We start from the raw sequence: 18483 nt of genomic DNA on the forward strand, positions 1-18483 counted from the left end.
CTATGGTTGTACTCTCTACTGCCTCCCAGGGAGGTGTGGGCAGAAAATAGTATTCTAGACCACCCTTGGGTCTTTGGTGGCTCTTGATACACAGTGGGAAAACAGCCATTTATGAAGTTGGTATGACCTGCTGGGCCACCCGATTTGCAAAAGCTGCGATGGGTACAAAGTGCCCCTGTCTTAAGTGCCTGAGCCCAAAGGCCACATGCTCAGATGCCACTTCCTGCCCCACCCTGGCAGCTGACTCCAGCAACACCCTAAAATCAGATCCAACTTCTAATGGCATTACAGCAAGACGTGTCTGAGAAACAGGGTCACTCAGAACTGGAGAAACATGAGTCCTCCATGGGGGTCCCAGCTCCAGGAGGTCGAAAGGAAGTCTCCAACCCTCCTCATCCCAATGCAGAACTGCAGGCAGAGCTTGGGGACCCATAGTGCTTCCATGGGGGAGGTTTCCACAGCAACTCTGACATCCACGCAGGGCAGTCCATCTGGGCTGGAGGCTGCCGCCTTTCTGTTTACATAACCAAGTACTCTGGAAAGAGTTCTGCTGGAATGTTGCTGGCAGGGACTTCTTGCTCTTGCATGAGCTGTGCTGGCAGATCCCTCCTTCCATTCTTCTTGGGAGAGGTTTTGACACTGGCTGGCTGCCCCACGAACCATCCCAGACACTTCATGGAGATCTGCCCTGAGTGCCTGGTCTGGTGGCAGCAGCTCCCGGGAGGGGACAAGTCCTAGAGCTGCTCTTCATGTAAGCCTGGGCATGGAGGGTCAGGCCAGAGAGGGATGGAAAGGGCAAGGGAGAGGGCACCCAAACCCAAAAAGCACCCCCCTTCCTCATCAAGCCTCTCGGTGGAAATACTGTCCCAGACAATGCAATGGGCCCGGCAAATGAGAGTTCTAAATATATCCAGGGTGCATATCATTAGTGAGCAGTCACAGAAATAAAGACGTTATGTTGTATCTGTTAGTCAAATCAAAAATTCTAATTGGACACAGAACAATTTCTCAAAGCTTTCAGCAGGAGGTAATTACTGTGTTGACTACTTGTAACAAAAAAAAAAAAAAGGCTGAAATGGAGCCTAGTGTTTGGGCTGTTTCCATGAACCAAGGAAGGAGAGGGATGTTTCTGCCTGAATCTGAGCTGATTAGAAGCTGGCTGGACTCCTGATCTTTGCTTCTTCCTGGTTTAACCAGTGACATTGGTAGCAAGCAGGTCACCATGTCACACCAAGCCCTTTGGTAACCAAGTTGCAGTGTATTTTCAGCATAACCTTCAGCAAAGACCTGGAAATAAGGCCGGGCATGGTGGTTCAAGCCTGTAATCCCAGCACTTTGGGAGGCCGAGGCAGGCAGATCACCTAAGGTTAGGAGTTCAAGACCAGCCTGGCCAGCATGGCGAAACCTCGGCTCTACTAAAAATACAAAAATCAGCTGGGCATGATGGTAAACGCCTGTAATCCCAGCTAACTACTGGAGAGGCTGAGGTAGGAGAATCACTTTAACCCAGGAGGTGGAGGTTGCAGTGAGCTGAGATCACGCCACTGCACTCCAACTCCAACCTGGGAGATAGAGTGAGACCCCATCTCAAAAAAAAAAAAAAATAAGGAAGAAAAGAGCAGGGAGTGGGTCTGTGACTAGATAATGGTATAGGGAAAACCAGAATTTTAAATCAGGACAGATAGATGAGGCGAGGACAGTGATGACATTTTATATCCTTCCTTGTGTCTAGCCCTGAGTGTCACACAAATTATGAACTAAAAGTACAGGGTCACAATTCCTGATTGTGGTGATGGTTTCCCTGGTATAATCATATATTAAAACATACTCAACAGTATATTTTAAATATGTATAGTTTATTGTACATCAATAATATAATAATAAATCAATTTAAATATGAGAGTTCACATTTTGTGAGGCCGAGACTGACCAGCCTAGACAACAGAGTGAGACCCCATCTCTAAAAAAAAAAAAAATACAAAAATTAGCCAGGTGTGGTGGCTCATGCCTGTAACCCCAGTGCTTTGGGCTGGAGTTCGAAACCAGCCTGGGCAACATAGCAAGACCCCATCTCTCCAAAATAAACTTTTTAAAAAATTAGCTGGCTCATACCTGTAATCCCAGCACCTTGGGAGGCGGAGGTGGGTGGATCGCCTGAGATCAGGAGTTCGAGACTAGCCTGACCAAAATAGTGAAACCCCATCTTTACTAAAAATATATATTAAAAAAATTAGCTGGGCATGGTAGCGGGTGCCTGTAATCTCAGCTACTCAGGAGGCTGAGGTGATGAGCCAAGATTGCGCCATTGCACTCCAGCCTGGGCAATAAGAGCGAGACTCTGTCTCAAAAAAGTAAAAATATAAAAAAATAAAAAATTAGCCAGGCTTGGTGGCATGTGCCTATAGTCCCTAGTACTCAGGAGGCTGAGTTGGGAGAATCGCTTTAGCCCAGGAATTGGAATCTACAGTGAGCCATGATGACACCACTTACTCCATCCTGGGCAACAGGGTAATACCATATCCCCCACAAAATAAATAAAATAAAATAAGAGAGAGAAATGTGTTTCACATTATCAAAAAGGGACCATCAGGAGCATGACATTGAGGGTTCAATTTGTACAATAGCACATCTCAACAGAATTCTTCACACATTGAGGAATTCTTTTCTTCTTCTTCCCCTTCCTCCTCCTCCTCTTCCTCCTCCTGCTCTTCTTCCTCTTCTCCTCCTCCTCTTCCTCTTTCCTCCTCCTTCCTCCTCCTCCTCCTCTTCCTGCTCTTCTTCCTCTTGTTCTCCTCCTCCTCCTTCTTCATCCTCCTCTTCCTCTGTCTCCTTTCTCCCTCCTCCCTTCTCCTTTTCCTTCTCTTCCTTCTTCTTTTTGTAGAGATTAGGTCTCACCATGTAACCCAGGCTGGTCTCAAACTCCTGGCCTCAAGCGATTCTCCCATCTCAGCCTCCCGAGTTGCTGGGATTACAGGTGTGAGCCACCACGCCTAGCCATTTTTCATAGGTTATATTCTTTTGATTTGAAGTCTGGCGCTTACGTATGTTCCCAGATGCTGTCATACTCAGTACTGAACCCTGGAGCTGGTGGTCTTTTGTGCTTTAAATATCATTTGTACGTGGGCGAGCTTCAACTCTGTGTTTCCACTGTGGTGCCTCCTGACCCCGGTTTGCAGAGAATTATGTGCAAAACTGCCCTCTGCACACCTCACTTGGAGCCCTGTTAAACATCCCAAGCTCAGTGAGTCCCAGATGGAATTCCTGATCTGTTTCCCCCAAACCACAGCTTCTCCTTCCTGGCAATGGTAGCTCTGCCTTGTCGTCTCCACTTTCTGCCCTTTTGGTCCCAAATTCTGTACTCTTCCCTGTATCACATATCCTACATCAAACCCCCAGAAAATCCTGTTGGTTTGTCTTCAGAATATCCAGAACCTGAACATTTTTCATCATCATCTTCATCATCACCAGCACTTATCTGGATTCTTGCAAATGTGCTTCCAACTCTTCCCACCTTGCAGTCTCACCCCACATGGCACCCAAACCATCCCTGCATGGCTTCCGTGGGACCAGGGGCTCCTCAGCTCCACACTGCCCCCCAGGGTAGAGCCTTAAAGGCCCACGTGACTCCCACCAGTCCTCACCCTGTACCACACGGCTCTGTGACACCAAACCCCTCCTGTTCCCTGCCACACTCCTGCCTCAGTGCCTTTGATAAACTCTGTCCTCTGCTTGAAATGCTCCCCACCTCCTGACACCCTCCTGGCTCACGTCCTCAGATCCTTTCAGTCTCTGCCCAGTGACCACCTTTCCTAGGGGTCTACAAGACCCCCGCATTTCAAAGAGCAACTTATCACACTTCCCTTCCTCTGCATCATTTTTCTTTGTAGCAGTTGCCAGCTTCTAGCATCCTCTGTCATTTACTCATTGATCACGTGGACTGTCTGCCCCTTCCCCTTTGAACACAAGCTCCCCAGGGGCAAGACGTGGTTGGTTTTTCTCACTGCCACATTCCTGGAATGTACAAGGCATACCAATAGAATGACTGAATAACTGGGTGCATGCACGAATGAATGAACTTGTGACACTCAAATACTTTCCGTCATTTGCCAGCTGGGGTTTGCCAGGGTAGCACTTCCATAGAAAAAAAAAAAAAGAGAGCTGGGTGTGGTGGCTCAGACCTGTAATCCCAGAGCTTTGAGAGGCTAAGTGGAAGGATCAACTGAGGTCAGAGTTCAAGGTCAGCCTAGACAACCTAGCGAGAACCCCACCTCAAAAAAATTTCTTTTGGGCATGGTGGTGTACGCCTGTAGTCCCAGATACTGGGGAGGCTGAGATGGGAGGATCACTCAAGCCCAGGAGTTCGAGGCTGCACTGAGCTGTGCACTCCGGTCTGAGTGACAGAGCAAGAATGGGCCAGAGAGAGAAAGAGAGTTGTCACACTATCCTTATTCTCTTCCCTTTTGACATTGAAACAGCAAAGAAAGAAGAGCTGCCTAGCAGAGAGAAGAGCTGACCACAGGCAGGGACCCTTGGCTGGAGTAGGAAACAGTCCCTACAGATCTGTGCAAATGATCTGCAAGTCAAGAAAGGAGAAATGACAAGGGGACAGTGAGTTCCTCAGTCACATTTCTGAGCACCTGCCAAATGCCAGGGATAGCGCTAGGTGCTGTGTAATCAACAATGAAGAAGATACGGTCAGACCCCTAAAAAGTGATGGTGGGAGGCATGTGAACAGGTCCTTCCTGTCCCTGGGATCAAACTGGGACTGCCTTCTAGCACGGATGCTTCAGGAGAATAGAGGAGGAGAACTTGCCTCTGCTTGGAGGAACAGGAGCAGGGAACACTGGAGGCTTAGAGTAAAGGAGCAGGAGCGTTCCAGGCAGGAAAGGAATGGGAGGGGCGTGGCGATGTGAAGGGAGCAATTGCAAAGGCTGAAGTCCAGATGAAGTCAAATATGGTTGGGGAGAGGCAAGAGACAGAGAGAGAGAGAGTGTGTGTGTGTGTGTGTGTGTGCTTGTGTAATGGTTACCATAAGATATTTAAGAAATAAGAAGCCCATAGAGGCTGGGCGTGGTGGCTCACACCTGTAATTCCAGCACTTTAGGAGGCTGAGGTGGGCAGATCACAAGGTCAGGAGTTCAAGACCAGCCTGTGGTGAAACCCTGTCTCTATTAAAAAAAATATATAAAAATTAGCTAGACATGGTGGCAGACACATGTAGTCCCAGGCACCTGTAGTCCCAGCTACTTGGGAGGCTGAGGCAGGATAACCTCTTGAACCCAGGAGGCAGAGGTTGCAGTGATTGCACCACTATACTCCAGCCTGGGTGACAGAGGGAGACTCTGTCTCAAAAAAAAAAAAAGAAGGCCTTTTGTTCCATGTTAAGGACTGTGGTCTATAGAGAATGCAGGTGCAGGGGTGGGGGCTGTGGATGTGGCGGGGGTATAGGAAGCTGGCAAAAGGATGAGCTGTGATGATTTTACAATGACTCAGGAAAGAGAGCCCCTAAACTGTGACAATGGCAGCGAGCACCTCACCCTAAAAGAATGTGGGAAGACAATGTAGGAACGAGGCACTGGAGAAGTTTGATTGGAAAGATTAGCTGCAGAAGAGCTGACTCCTAGCAATGCCCAAAGAGGAAGCTCGAGGCCGGCATGGTGAGTCACATCACAGGACAATGAGGTCTGAGCCTTGGAGGAAGAGGAAGAGGAGTAATGAGAAAACCACAGGTGGGACCAGTAATCACAAAGGGAAACAGCAAGGCATTTGTAAGCTCTGGAATCCTACCCAGGAGGCTGCTTTGGGGCATAGTACTTAGGGAACACTGGTAAGTAGCCAAACCCAGAATCAGCCATTTCAAAGCCAGATGGACAGACAGGCTCCTTCAGGAAAGGTCTGCTGGGAAGGCACAGGGCAGATGCCATGTGTCCTCTCCATCCTCACTGCCCAGCCAGCAGGGCAAGCCACGGCGCTTGAGCTCCTCCATCCCATCTTTCCTACAAACGATGAATGCTCACATATTGGCTTCTATCTACATCCAGTACAAAACCAAAAAAGCCACAGTATAAAACTTAGAGTTTATGCTTTTTTTTTTTTTCAATTGAGACACATGCTCTGTCACCCAGGCAGTAGTGCAGTGTCACTATCACGGCTCACGGCAACCTCCGCCTTCTAAACTCAAGCGATCCTTCCACCTCAGTCTCCTGAGTAGCTGAGACTATGGGTGCATGTCACCACACCCGGCTAATTTTTGTATTTTTTATAGAGATGGGGTTTTACCATGTTGACCAGGTTCATCTCGAACTCCCAACCACAAATGATCCTCTGGTCTCAAGCCCCCCAGAGTGCTGGGATTACAGGCCTTAGCCACTGCGCCCAGCCAGTTTATGAAATTTTTTAGTTGAGTTTTGTCAGTTCTCTAGGAGTGGGGTCAGTTTCACTGGCAAGAAGCAAAGGAGGATCCAGCTGCTTAGGAAACAAAGTGCTGGCCGGGCAGGGTGTCTCATGTCTGTAACCCAGCACTTTGGGAGGCCAAGGCAGGCGGATCACCTGAGGTCAGGAGTTCAAGACTAGCCTTGCCAACATGGTGAAACCTCGTCTCTACTAAAAATACAAAAAAATTAGCCAGGTGCAGGGGTGCATGCCTGTAATACCAGCTACTCAGGAGGCTGAGGCAGGAGAATCACTTGAACCTGGGAGGCGGAGTTTGCAGTGAGCCAAGATCGCGCCACTGCACTCCAGCCTGGGTTAAAAAGCAAGACTTCATCTCAAAGAAATAAAGAAACAAAGCACTGTGTTTTTGAATAGTATTCTCTGAGTAACTGGATACCTCTCCCACTTGGAAATTGCAGATCTCTGCATGGAAATAACACAAAATATCGACTAATTTACAACTGCAGGAACAGGAAGGCAACCGAACTAAATTGCTGTGGATGACAAAAGCCATATTTTCCACAATAAAGCAAGGAAGGAACCACAAACAAATACCAGCTTATAATTTTTCCATCAAATGACAGACACACTCCACCCTGTCTAGGCAAAAGATGGCCATAAGCTGTCCCTCAGAGCTCACCGAAAATATATCCTAGGCTTGGATGCAGATATAATGTTCTATAAATACTCTCCCTGTTTGCACATTTCCTTAATGTCTCTCTTCTGTTGCCTGTGTGTGCCTGTTCAATCAGTCTCCAGAAGACAGATGATCTCTCATTCTGATTTTATTTAACATTTAGAAGGTTATTAAGTGCTTGAAATTTTTCTGATGAATATTATGCAAATTGACATGGTGACTTCTCGTATTACAAGGAAACTATCCCAGTATTTTCACCATGCTTGAGTGGTTGATGAAATGGAAAAGAAAAAAAAAAAACTCCAAAAGGCAAAAGGCATCCCGTATGCTCATGATCTAGGCTTATTTCTGCCATTAACTTGTTGCGTTAATGAGTTGGGTGGAATATAATAAATAAATAGTAGTTGAAAATCTCCCTCATTAATGGCAATACATGGGAAGTACCCAAAGAACATTATGGAGTGATTACAGTGTTGCCTTTTTTGTTCAGAAAAGGATGGAACCACCATTCATTGACCTAATCTTGGTAATTCTTACACCTTTTCTAGTTTTTTTTTTTCAAAATAAAAACTCTTCTGATCATTTTTGGAAAAGAATTGTCAAGCGTCGGGGCTTATGCCTGTAATCCCAGCACTTAGGGTGGCTGAGGCAGGTGAATCACTAGCTCAAGAGTTCAAGACCAGCCGGGCCAAAATTGTGAAACACCGTCTCTACTAAAAATACAAAAAATTAACCAGGCATGGTGCAGCACGCCTGTAATCCCAGCTACTTGGGAGGCTGAGGCAGGAGAACCCCTTGAACTCAGGAGGCAGAGGTTGCAGTGAGCCAAGATCACGTCACTGCACTCCAGCCTGGGTGACAGAGTAAGACTCTATCTTGAGGAAAAAAAAAAAAAAGAAAATTAAAGGATTTTAGAAATTCTTAGAATTGGTGATATAATACATTAGGTCAGAGGCAAAGTCATCTGTCCTTTCTTCTTTCCCCTCCCACAACCAACCTTCTCTACCGTTATGTTCCAGGACTCCCTGGAGACCCAGATGTAGCAGATGAGCTCCCAGTGATAGATCCAATCCCTTTCCACAGCTAGAAGACTCTATGACATCCTGCTACCTGCCATTCTTCACAAACCCTTTCTGTGCCTAACAAGGTAAAAAGGTCTAGGGTCATGCCTTCATCTGCAAAACCCTTTCTGAAAGGCTAAGTGACACTTAGGAAATATCAGAGCTAACATTCGTCCACTTATACTACTTTCTGTCTATAAAATTCATTTCAGTTTTATAAGTGAGGATGCCTTATTGATTTCAGTAGCACCTCTACTTCCACAACAAGCTGCCTTCTTCAGGGGTTCAAATCCCCCCCCAAAGTTAGCATCCTTGGGCCTTCCAGTAATATAAGTAAGCCAGGTTGGGGAGCGGGAAATACAAAGACAAAATCTCTTATATTAGAACAGTCTCCTTGACAAATGCAGTAGCTCATGCCTGTAATCCCAGGGTTTGGGAAGCCAAGGCAGGAGTATCATTTGAGGCCAGGAGTTTGAGACCAGCCTAGGAAACAAAGCAAGATCCCATCCCTCCAGAAAAAAGAGTCTCCTGTACTTTTTGAGAGTTAGATGCTTTGCAGATATTAACTCATTTGCTCCTCTGAATGTTACTTATAAATAAAGCAACCAAGTCTCAGAGAGATTCAGTAATTCACCCAAGGCCGCATAACCCACAGCAGAGTTAGACAACCAAACCCAGGGTGAGATGGTGCCACCCTCCCCTCTGTTTGCCATCGCAGGTTGCACCACGCAGATCCATGTCAGGAGGCAGGGACTCCAGCCTCGGTACAGCAGCTGAGACCAGGGCGAGGTCCCTCAATGCTTATGTGCTCTTCCTCATTTGCAAAAACTATCTAGATACCCCCTTTCATTCCTAAAGCACCATATCTCTAAAACGTTTGATTGGCTGGATAATCCCCAGATTACCCATGCATGTGGTTTGTAGACTGTACCAGGCATTGACCGTGATGGGCAGCCCATGGCTGCGGCTCTTGCTAACAGTAGCCCTTGCTTCAACTGCCTTCTGTCCATGCTTCTCCCCTCCTGCCAAGACCTGCAGGCTACATCTGTGCTGCTGGTCACTCTGTAGTTCCTCTGTTACAAAACACTCAAGCAGCCCCATAAAAGACGATTGAGGAGGCCGAACACTGCTCCCCGTTGTACTGCACTCAGTGTCTGCTTCATGTCCTCATCACCCTCCCCTCTCTTCTGCTCTCTCTCTGGGCAACAGAGAAATAAATATCAGATATGTATCGGGGGAGGCCAGAGGGAGTAGGGAGATGGGCAAGCCAACACTGGACTCCCGGCTATTGGTAGGTATGTCGCCTAGCTCTGGAGCACCTCACACTGTCTGGCTTCCTAGTTCAGGTTTGTCATTTCTATATACTTCTTCCCAGGCATGTGGCGAGGGTGTAATTGTGCATTTTATGGTTGTGAATGGCACAGCCTGGCAACTCGCCGATTATTATTTCCGTTCCCTGTCATGCATTATCAATCTAATTCCCCATTACATGCCGTTTTTTTTTCATGCTTTTCCCATACAGCAAGGGCAAAGAAAGGCAAAAGCCCTGCAAAGAAAGCAACCTTACCAAAGAACAGGTTAATCCCACAGGAAATTGTGGAGTGATAGCTTCAAGTGTGCCAGGAGAGGTTTTGGCTTTGAAGTGAAAAGTACCATTATGAGGTTTGATATTTTGCATTAGGACCAGGAGTCCGGACTTTAAGATTGGTAATGTATTGCTAACTGAGGAAGAGGAGCCACCTCACAGTATAAACGCAGAAGAGTTTAGACACAGGAGGGTCTAACAGGCGACACTGGATCTGTTTAGACTTCAGAAACCTGAAAAACCAGCCAAGCATGGTGGCAGGTGCCTGTGGTCCCAGCTACTCCAGGAGGCTAAAATGGGAGGACTGCTTGAGCCCAACAGTTGGAGGCTACAGTGAGCTACCATTGCACCATTACACTCCAGCCTGGGCAGCAGAGGCCAAACACTGCTGGGGTGTTTAGACCACTGGGGTTTTCCAGATTTCTTTCTTTCTTTACTTTCCTTTTACTTTGTAGAGACAGGGTCTCCTGCTGCTGCCCAGGCTGGAGTGCAATGGTGCGATCGTAGCTCACTGCAGCCTCCAACTTTTGGGCTCAAGCAATCCTCCCATTTTAGCCTCCTGGAGTAGCTGGGACTACAGGCACCTGCCACCATGCTTGGCTGGCTTCTCAGGTTTCTGACGTCTAAGCAGATCCATGTTGGGGTGTGGTCTGAAGCATTCACTTGGTGATTTGCTTATACAACCAGGGTCCGGAGAGTGCTTAATTGTAGTGAGTGTCTGCAAACAAATGTATGCAGTAGCCATGGACTGGCAAATAGTGGCTAAGAAGACAGCAACATCATAAGGTCAAGAGATCAAGACCATCCTGGCCAATATGGTGAAACCCTGTCTCTACTAAAAATACAAAAATTAGTTGGGTGTGGTGGCACATGCCTGTAGTCCCAGCTACTCAGGAGACTGAAGCAGGAGAATCGGTTGAAACTGGAAGGCAGAGGCTGCAGTGAGCTGAGATCATGACGTTGCACTCCAGCCTGGCAACAAAGTGAGACTCTGTCTCAAAAAAAAAAAAAAAAAAGGAAGACAGGAGCAAGGAACATGTGAATGTAAGTCAGAGTCTGGGGCAAAGGGTATGCATGTACCAATGCTCTTGACCACACACAAGTTTCTTCTTGTATTTCATCATTCAATGGACAGCCTCCTCTTTTGTTTTTTTGTTTTGTTTTGTTTTTGTTTTTAGATGGAATCTCACTCTGTCACCCAGGCTGGAGTACAGTGGTGGTGATCTCGGCTCACTGCAACCTCCACCTCCAGGGTTCAAGCAGTTCTCCTGCCCCAGCCTCCTGAGTAGCTGGGATTACAGGTGCATGCTACCACACACACCCAGCCAATTTTTATAGAGACGGGGTTTCACTATGTTCTTCAGGCTGGTCTTGAAGTCCTGACCTCATGATCCACCCACATCAGCCTCCCACACTGGTGGGATTACAGGTGTGAGCACCCTGCCTGGCCGGAGATCCACCTTTAAAACAAAAAGCCAGAAAACTCCACACAGCATAGAGATCGCACTTCCTAACAAGCTATATCCCACAAGCTATTTCTCTGAATGAGAGTTAGTTATGCTTGTACATCTGTAGGGAGGTTACTCAGACCACCACTCATTTCTTCTTGATTATTTGGTAGTAATAAGCCCACTGAACTGAACTGGATCCCCCATAGTCCTCTATTACTTTCCAACAATCGTAGCTTTTATTCTTAGCAGTGATCTCCACCTTTAAGTGGAAGAGGAAGACTGTTTATCTTTGGGGAGAAAATGCCCAATTTCCAAGGATATAGTTAAGAACTGAACACACACACACACACACACACACACACACACACACGCCCCCTAAATAAGCACTAGTGCCATGTACTAAGCAGTAGCACCAGCTCTGATCGACTTCTGTGAAAGGAAGAGAGGAACAGTGATAGGTATTTTTTGAATAATGCCCCACTGGTGGTAGAGCTGGTTACTTGCAATGTAAGGGTGTGTCTAGATTATTCCTTACAAGAGAAAGACGTGCTGATTCCATGGGACAAAGGAAAGGGTGGCAGCTGATGGATTTAGGGAGCTAAAATGAAACTGCTGTGGAGAGAATTTTTGATAAACTGGATTTATGCTGATGCAGAAAACTTCTTGCAGAAGAGAGCGGTGAGACCCATTGTTACTCTGAAGCCCAAAGTTCCAAGAGCTACTGTTCCAGCTCTGAGATGAAATGTTCTGAAACAAAACAGTGGAAAATAGTACTGGGGTACTTGAGTCTGATTACGGCTGGAATAAACGCCTTGAGAGAAAATCCAGCACACCTTTCCCCACGAGATCAGATTTTTAGCAGCCACATTCCCCAATTCTCTGACTCTGATTTTGCTCTTGTAGGAAAAATCAAAATATCTACATACCCTCCACAATGGATGTGATGATCCTTTTGCTTCCTTTTCTCACATCAAAGCCTAACTTTTCAGAGACATCAACATCTTTTTTTTTTTTTTTTTTGAGTTGGAGTCTCACTCTACCACCCAAACTGGAGTATAATGATGCAGTCTTGGCTCACTGCAGCCTCCGCCTCCTGGGTTCAAGCAATTCTTCTGCCTCAGCCTCCCGAGTAGCTGGGACTACAGATGCCCGCCACCATCTCTGGCCAACTTTTGTATTTTTAGTAGAGATAGTGTTTCGCCATGTTGGACCAGGCTGGTCTCGAACTCCTGGCTCAGGTGATCGGCCCATCTCAACCTCCCAAAGTTCTGGGATTACAGACATAAGCCACGGTGCCTGTCCCCAACATCTCTTTGTTGTTGTTGTTCCTTTCATGATATTTCTAGAGAGCAGTGGATAGCGCAGTATCAGAAATGGGTAAGGTGGGGTGAATGGATAAAAATGCAGTGTCCTGGGGGAGGCCACGAGGGCACATGGGCCTGAGTTACCTGCTGATCCTGTTAAGGTAAGAGAGCTCCTGTTTTAGCTCAAGAGGAATATAGTTTTTAGGGTTTAGACAGAAGAATCATTAGAAGGTCATGACCCTATTGCCCTCCTATGAGGCCCCAGAAACTGCTTCTAAGATGCTGAGATTTTTCACAACAAATCAACCGAAAAAGAGAATTTCTGCCACAAGTGTTATCATCACATCAGGTGCTATCCAAACAATATGACGAATGAATTGAAGTCACTGCTGACCCCAGACTGAGACATTCTAATACTCTATGGAGAGTAGTTTAGAAGAACTTCATAAGCTAGCTAACTGTTAGCATGTCTATTTCTCATTTTGACATACTGAACTAGGAATTCTCCAAAATTTATACTATTCCTTTTTAAAAAAATATGCAAAGCTATCTAAGAACAAAGCTTCAGATTGTAAATTGCCCCATTATAGTTTCATTCAGTGTGATGCATCAGGCTAAACCCAAGTCTTGTAAGAGGTAAGTATATGGCTTGCAGGACACATGAAGTGAACTACAAGCATGCTGCACACAGGTGTGCATGCAAACATAAACAATGTGAACACAAGTGGTATATTTACGCAGTAAAGTCAGTAATGATCTTTGATGGTGGTCTCGTGCAACACTTACTTAAAGACAAAGGTAGCCTGGCAAGTCCCCTCAATATGAGACCTCCTGAACCTTCCACATCCTTTTCTTCCACATTACAAACCAACCCCACTTTTTGCATCCACTCCTTAAGGCTGACTCAAGAGCTCTTTCCTTGGTATCTCTTGCATGTCTGCTCTTCTAGAGAGCTCTTCTCCCAAGTTCCAGAACCCAACAAGGACTCATTGTGTGTCTTTTCCTTTGACCTCAGGCTGGAACTTTGCTGTGACAATAAAATCAAGGATGGTGCACATCTGGGACACTGTTTTCATGGATTATGAAATCAGTAACTCACTGAACCTCAAGGGGTCTCAGTTTCCCCAATGACAGGATCATGCTAATGGCGCCAGCCACTTGCCATCGGGAGACTTGAAAACAATGTCTACAAATTACAAAGAGACCCTGTGCCATAAATAACGAGTCTTATTAATACAATTAGTTCAAAACAAATACTAAAACAATATAGTAATAGCAGTGGCAGATCATACTTGGTCAGAACAAAAGAAGGTGGAGAGATTTTCTGATCCTCATTTCTACTAAAATAATTTCCCCTTTAATGAATTTAGTTCCCCTTTATTTCCCCTAAGACATTACTTCTACCCACACAGCTTTAAGCACCAGTCATCACTTCTCTCCAACTTATCTGGAGGACACATTGTATTCATTGGCTGGACAATCTAGTGTTAATTTCAAAGCGAGTCCAAATATTGCCTCTAATTCAATTAATTGTAGCTTTTTAACTTCTCAGGACCAAGTGGATTCAAATCTATTTGCCACAGGACCCATATTCCTGCTGCACCCTAAATGAACTCAAACATCCTTTGCAACAGAATGGATCCAACAGAGTACAACGTACAAATCGGCTCATGTCCTTACCTTCTAGGTTGCAAGAGACAAGTGTAGCACTTTGAGAACCAAACCAGATTTCTGATGATTTGAGACTTTGGTCTGCTGGCCCTATCCAAGTCACACTTCAACATAAACGAGGCTTAATGCTATGAATGGGCTTGATGGAATTTAAAGACCAAAAACAAAATAATGAAATGTGTCTTCCTCTCCCCTCACTCCTGCCCACCCCCCCCCACCCCAGCAAAAGCACATTGCTGCACATTTGAAGGACGAGGCATACACAGCTAAGTTTCATGAAGTCAAAGGGACACATTACTGTATCCAGTTCCTAAGGTACTTTCCCCAGTGTCGGCAGTGGCTTCCCAGGATGAAGTCAGCAGCTTGTCCCCGGCTCTCTGAGCGGTGCTTTCCCACAGATCAGTCATGCTGGTGGACTTACAGATGACTTACGGATGCGAAGTTGGAAGAGGGGTACTAGCGGCTGAACCCTCAATCAGGTCAAGGCACATCCAAGCCCAATAGAACTGGCTGTCACCACCGACCAGCTCAGACTTAGAAATGTGCCTATCTAGGTTTTCCAAGCAACCCCTTTCATCACTATCTGTGAGGATTCCAACTAAAAGAAGCCAGAAACAGCAGTAGCAGCGTCTCCATCGGGAGGCTCCATTCATATGGGAGCCAGAGCCGCCGCATCCATTCATGGTGGGGTCAGGGAGTCCTTTGCGGGCATTGGTTCTCACGTCTCAGCACGCTGCACATCCCGGGGGGCTGGCATGGCTGCCGCGTTCAGAATGAGGATGTCCATTAAGAAGCCGCCGCCAGAGCTATTATTAGCACAGCCACCCCTTGGAAATTTCGCAGAATACGCCTGAATCTACGAGCAGTTACTCTGCTCACAGGGTACTGGAGAAAAAGGCACCGAGTCGCTCGTTACACACAGGCAACCCTCTCCGTGCGGCACCAGGGGATCTTTTCCGAATTCAACGTGCACCAACATTTGAGCAGCTGCCTCCAATATAGAAGCAACACATTTAGCCAATTTTAAGTGAGCACGTACTAAAGGGGGGGGGGTTCCCTTCTGTTTTCCTCCCCTTCCCAGCGTTTTCTCTGCAGCAAACTTGCTGCAGCCATTTGGAACGTAAAAAGCAGTCCATCTTAGCAGCCCCCGGCAGCGGCGACCGCGGCCGGCCCCGCCACCCTTGTCTGCAACGCCCTGTCCTGCACCCCCAGGAAAGGGCTCCCCTGTTACCTCCAAAAAATGGTTTTTAAAAAGCCCACCCAGCCTGCCTAAAGCCACGTCCTTTCCAATCTCTCCGGGTGGATTCGGACAGCGTGGGACTGAGGTGCCCAAGGAGGGGGAGGCGGATGGGGAGAGAGAGAGCGAGAGAGAGCGTGCCGCGGGGAGGGCTGCAGCAGAACGCACAGTATGTGCCCCACGTGGGGTTTGCATTTAAAAACTGTAACATACGCGAAATTAACGACTCCAGGCCCCCAGTCAAGAAGCAGTGGCGCGTCCCTTTCCCCAGCCCAGCGTGAAAACACAGAAGGCAAAGGGCTGCAGCCAGTCGCTTCCCTGCCACTGCCACCGGGAAACAAAGACACATTACCTTTTATTTTTTGCTTTTCCAAAGGAGCGGAGGAACTTCAGGCTGGAAGCGGCTGGTCCCTCGGAACGGGCGTCCCATTCGCCCGGGCGCAGGCCCTTGGCCTACTAGGCGGCCTCGGCGCCCGTAGCCGCCCAGCCAGAGCTGGCGCGCCCCCGCCCCGTCCCCGCCGCCGCCCCTGCCGCGGGCCCTCGGCGTCAGCCCATCGCCCGCTCGCGCCTCTCGCGCCGAGCCTGGCCCGGAGCCAGGGAGCCCCGCCGCCGGCCCGCCCCTCGCCCGCACCCGGCCCGCCGCATGGTGGTGCGCCCCGCGCGCCCCGAGCCAGCCCCCGGCGCGCCGTTAGGTCTGCTGCAAGGCGGGCACCGCGCGCCACCGCCGCCGCCAACGCCCGCTGCGGGGTCTCCGAGAGCCGCCAGATCCTGGACAACAATGCGCGCCCCCGCCCCTCTGTAAAAAAAGAGGGGACGCCCCGGGTCGCCCCCAGAGCTGGCTCGGCTTCCCAGCCCCTCTCCGCCGCACCAGCAGGCGAGACAAAGTTCGCTCGCGGATGAGGCTGCGCGCCGCCGAAGCGCGCGGGATGCCCAGCACGGCGGTCCCCAAGCGGGGGACCCCCGGCTCCTCCACAAAACCCACCCGAAGCCACCGCACGAGGCCCTCTCCTACCCTGCGGACCCGGAGGCAGCAGCTCCCTGGCTGAAGGCGCAGCTCTTACCCCTCGATCTAGTCCAATTGTCTCGAATTTTAGTCTCCCCTCAACTCTTCAATGGAAGTTGCTGCAGGATAACCCAGTCGTGGGCTATTGTCAAGGCTTCGCAACAATGACTGGGAGAGGGAGACTTCCATGGCAAGAGACCCGGGGGAGGAAAACGGGCTGACACGTTCTCTTTCCAAAAAAGAGAAACTCTGGGAAGATTCCCCACCAAGAACAATAACTCAATTCACAGGGTATGTCTAAATGTTTATCGCTTGGGGAGCTCAATTTGCTCTTAGACACTTTTTTTTTTTCATGAATTGTCAAAACATGGTGATAAAATAAAAGGGGATGCTGGCAGGAGCCTCCACTTAGCAAAAGCTGACTTGTTTCTGGGGTAAAAACTTTCTCTAGAATCCGTGCATCTCTTTAATTTCCAACCTGCACCCATCAGGAGAGGCTGGATTTCCTCCCACCACAGTTGATCTAGTACCTGGTAGATCCAGAACCATCATTTCCAGGAGACAGGTGGGCTCTGAGGACTTAGGAACTTTGTAATAAAAAGAAATCACTCACATCTTATCTTCCAGCTGACTGAAAATTACACCCTTTTCCAGTAACAGTTCATGTTTTGTTTTCTAAACAACACTGGCAAAAATTTTTAACAGCTCAAAAGGCCTCACAATCAATAGAAAGGAAAAGTGTAGACAGTGTTGGAATTAAAGTTAAACACTGGTGTTAAGGAGCACCTGTTCTGTTTGTTTTGGAGACAGTTTCACTCTGTCACCCAGGCTGGAGTCTGGTGGTATGATCGTGGCTCATTGTAGCCTCCCCCTCCTGGCCTCAAGTGATCCTCCTGCCTCAGCCTCCTAAGTAGCTGGGACCACAGACACACCCCACCACACCCTGCTAATTTTTGTATTTTTTGTAGAGACAGGGTTTTGTCATGCTCCCCATGCTGGTCTTAATTACCTGTCTTATTTCAAGCTGAGTGGGGACTTGATGATCTGAATCTGAGGAATGGGAAGCCAGGTTTGAATGGGATTCCCAGGTACCTCTCTAAAGTCCGTGGGGCTGATTCCAGTGCAAATCCTCATGTTTTGGTAAAGCAATTGGAGCCCATCTCCTTGTGCTCTGAGGTCCTCACAGGGAGTATTGTTTCTCTGGACTCAGATTAGTTCTAGTCCTGATTCGTTTTGACCGCAACATGTCGTAATGGGCGATGAGGAAATGTTCAGCCCTACAACACTTGTTTTTCTTTTTTGAGACAAAGTCTCGTTCTGTCGCCCAGGCTGGAATGCAGTGGCGCCATCTCGGCTCACTGTAGCCTCCGCTCTGGAATTTAAGTGATTCTTCTGCCTCAGCCTCCCAGGTAGCTGGGATTACAGGCACCCACTACCAAGCCCGACTAATTTTTTAGTATTTTTAGTATAGACGGGGTTTCACCATGTTGGCCAGGCTGGTCTTGAACCCCTGACCTCAAGTGATCCACCCACCTCAGTCAAAGTGCTGGGATTACAGGCATGAGCCACCATGCCCAGCCCAGACCTACAAGATTTCTCTTCTGATAGTTTGTTTCCATCCTGAGAGGAGTTGTTGAATTCTACCCACCTCTATACCTACTGCTTTTCCCCCTTGGCCACTGACATCTTCTGAATGTCCTAAACTGAACTTGTCTCACTGGCCAGTCCTGCCTCTAGGTTCCCTCTCTCAGCAAACACCAGGCTCCCTCTTCCTCCCCAAAGCCAGAAACAGGGAGAGCGGGCTCATTTCCCACCCTCCTTTCTCTCATTCCTCACCTGATCACCTGGTCACCAAGCCTGTCCTCGTAAATACCTCTGGAAAGGTCATGAGGGCAGTCCCCTATCCCAGCAGTGCCTGGTGCTGAGTGACTGCTGACTCCAGGCGTGCGCTGGTCGCCTCGCCTTTCACCAGGGTGTCTCCAGCAGCTTTGTGCATGGGTGCTGATCTTGTCTCTCTCTGATGCCTTCTCCACTTCAGCTGGAGTGATTCTCCTAAAACCCAGGTCTGCTCCTACAACTTCCATTTAAAACTGGTTCAGGGA

General features: G+C 48.0%; 1 protein-coding gene across 25 annotated transcripts in view; it reads right to left on the reverse strand.

Moving 5' to 3' along the window:
- FRMD4A (FERM domain containing 4A) overlaps positions 1-18483 on the reverse strand; it is a 696700-nt gene that overhangs the window by 237202 nt on the left and 441015 nt on the right. For 3 of the 25 annotated variants that reach the window (XM_035252809.3, XM_078329492.1, XM_035252805.3), the window contains exon 1: positions 17391-17572. The exons of 15 other annotated variants lie outside the window; for them this stretch is intronic. Coding sequence is in view for 2 of the 10 variants with exons in the window: in XM_078329487.1 (XP_078185613.1) it covers positions 17474-17515 (42 nt within the window). In the remaining 8 variants the exon portion in view is untranslated. Of the gene's footprint in view, positions 1-15730; positions 16058-16439; positions 16552-17390; positions 17573-18483 lie in introns of those variants that run through there. 7 more of the 25 variants (XM_078329489.1, XM_078329491.1, XM_035252803.3 and 4 more) reach the window with 3 other exon arrangements.

The sequence above is a fragment of the Callithrix jacchus genome, chromosome 7 (assembly GCF_049354715.1).
Source record: "Callithrix jacchus isolate 240 chromosome 7, calJac240_pri, whole genome shotgun sequence".
NCBI lineage: Eukaryota > Metazoa > Chordata > Mammalia > Primates > Cebidae > Callithrix > Callithrix jacchus.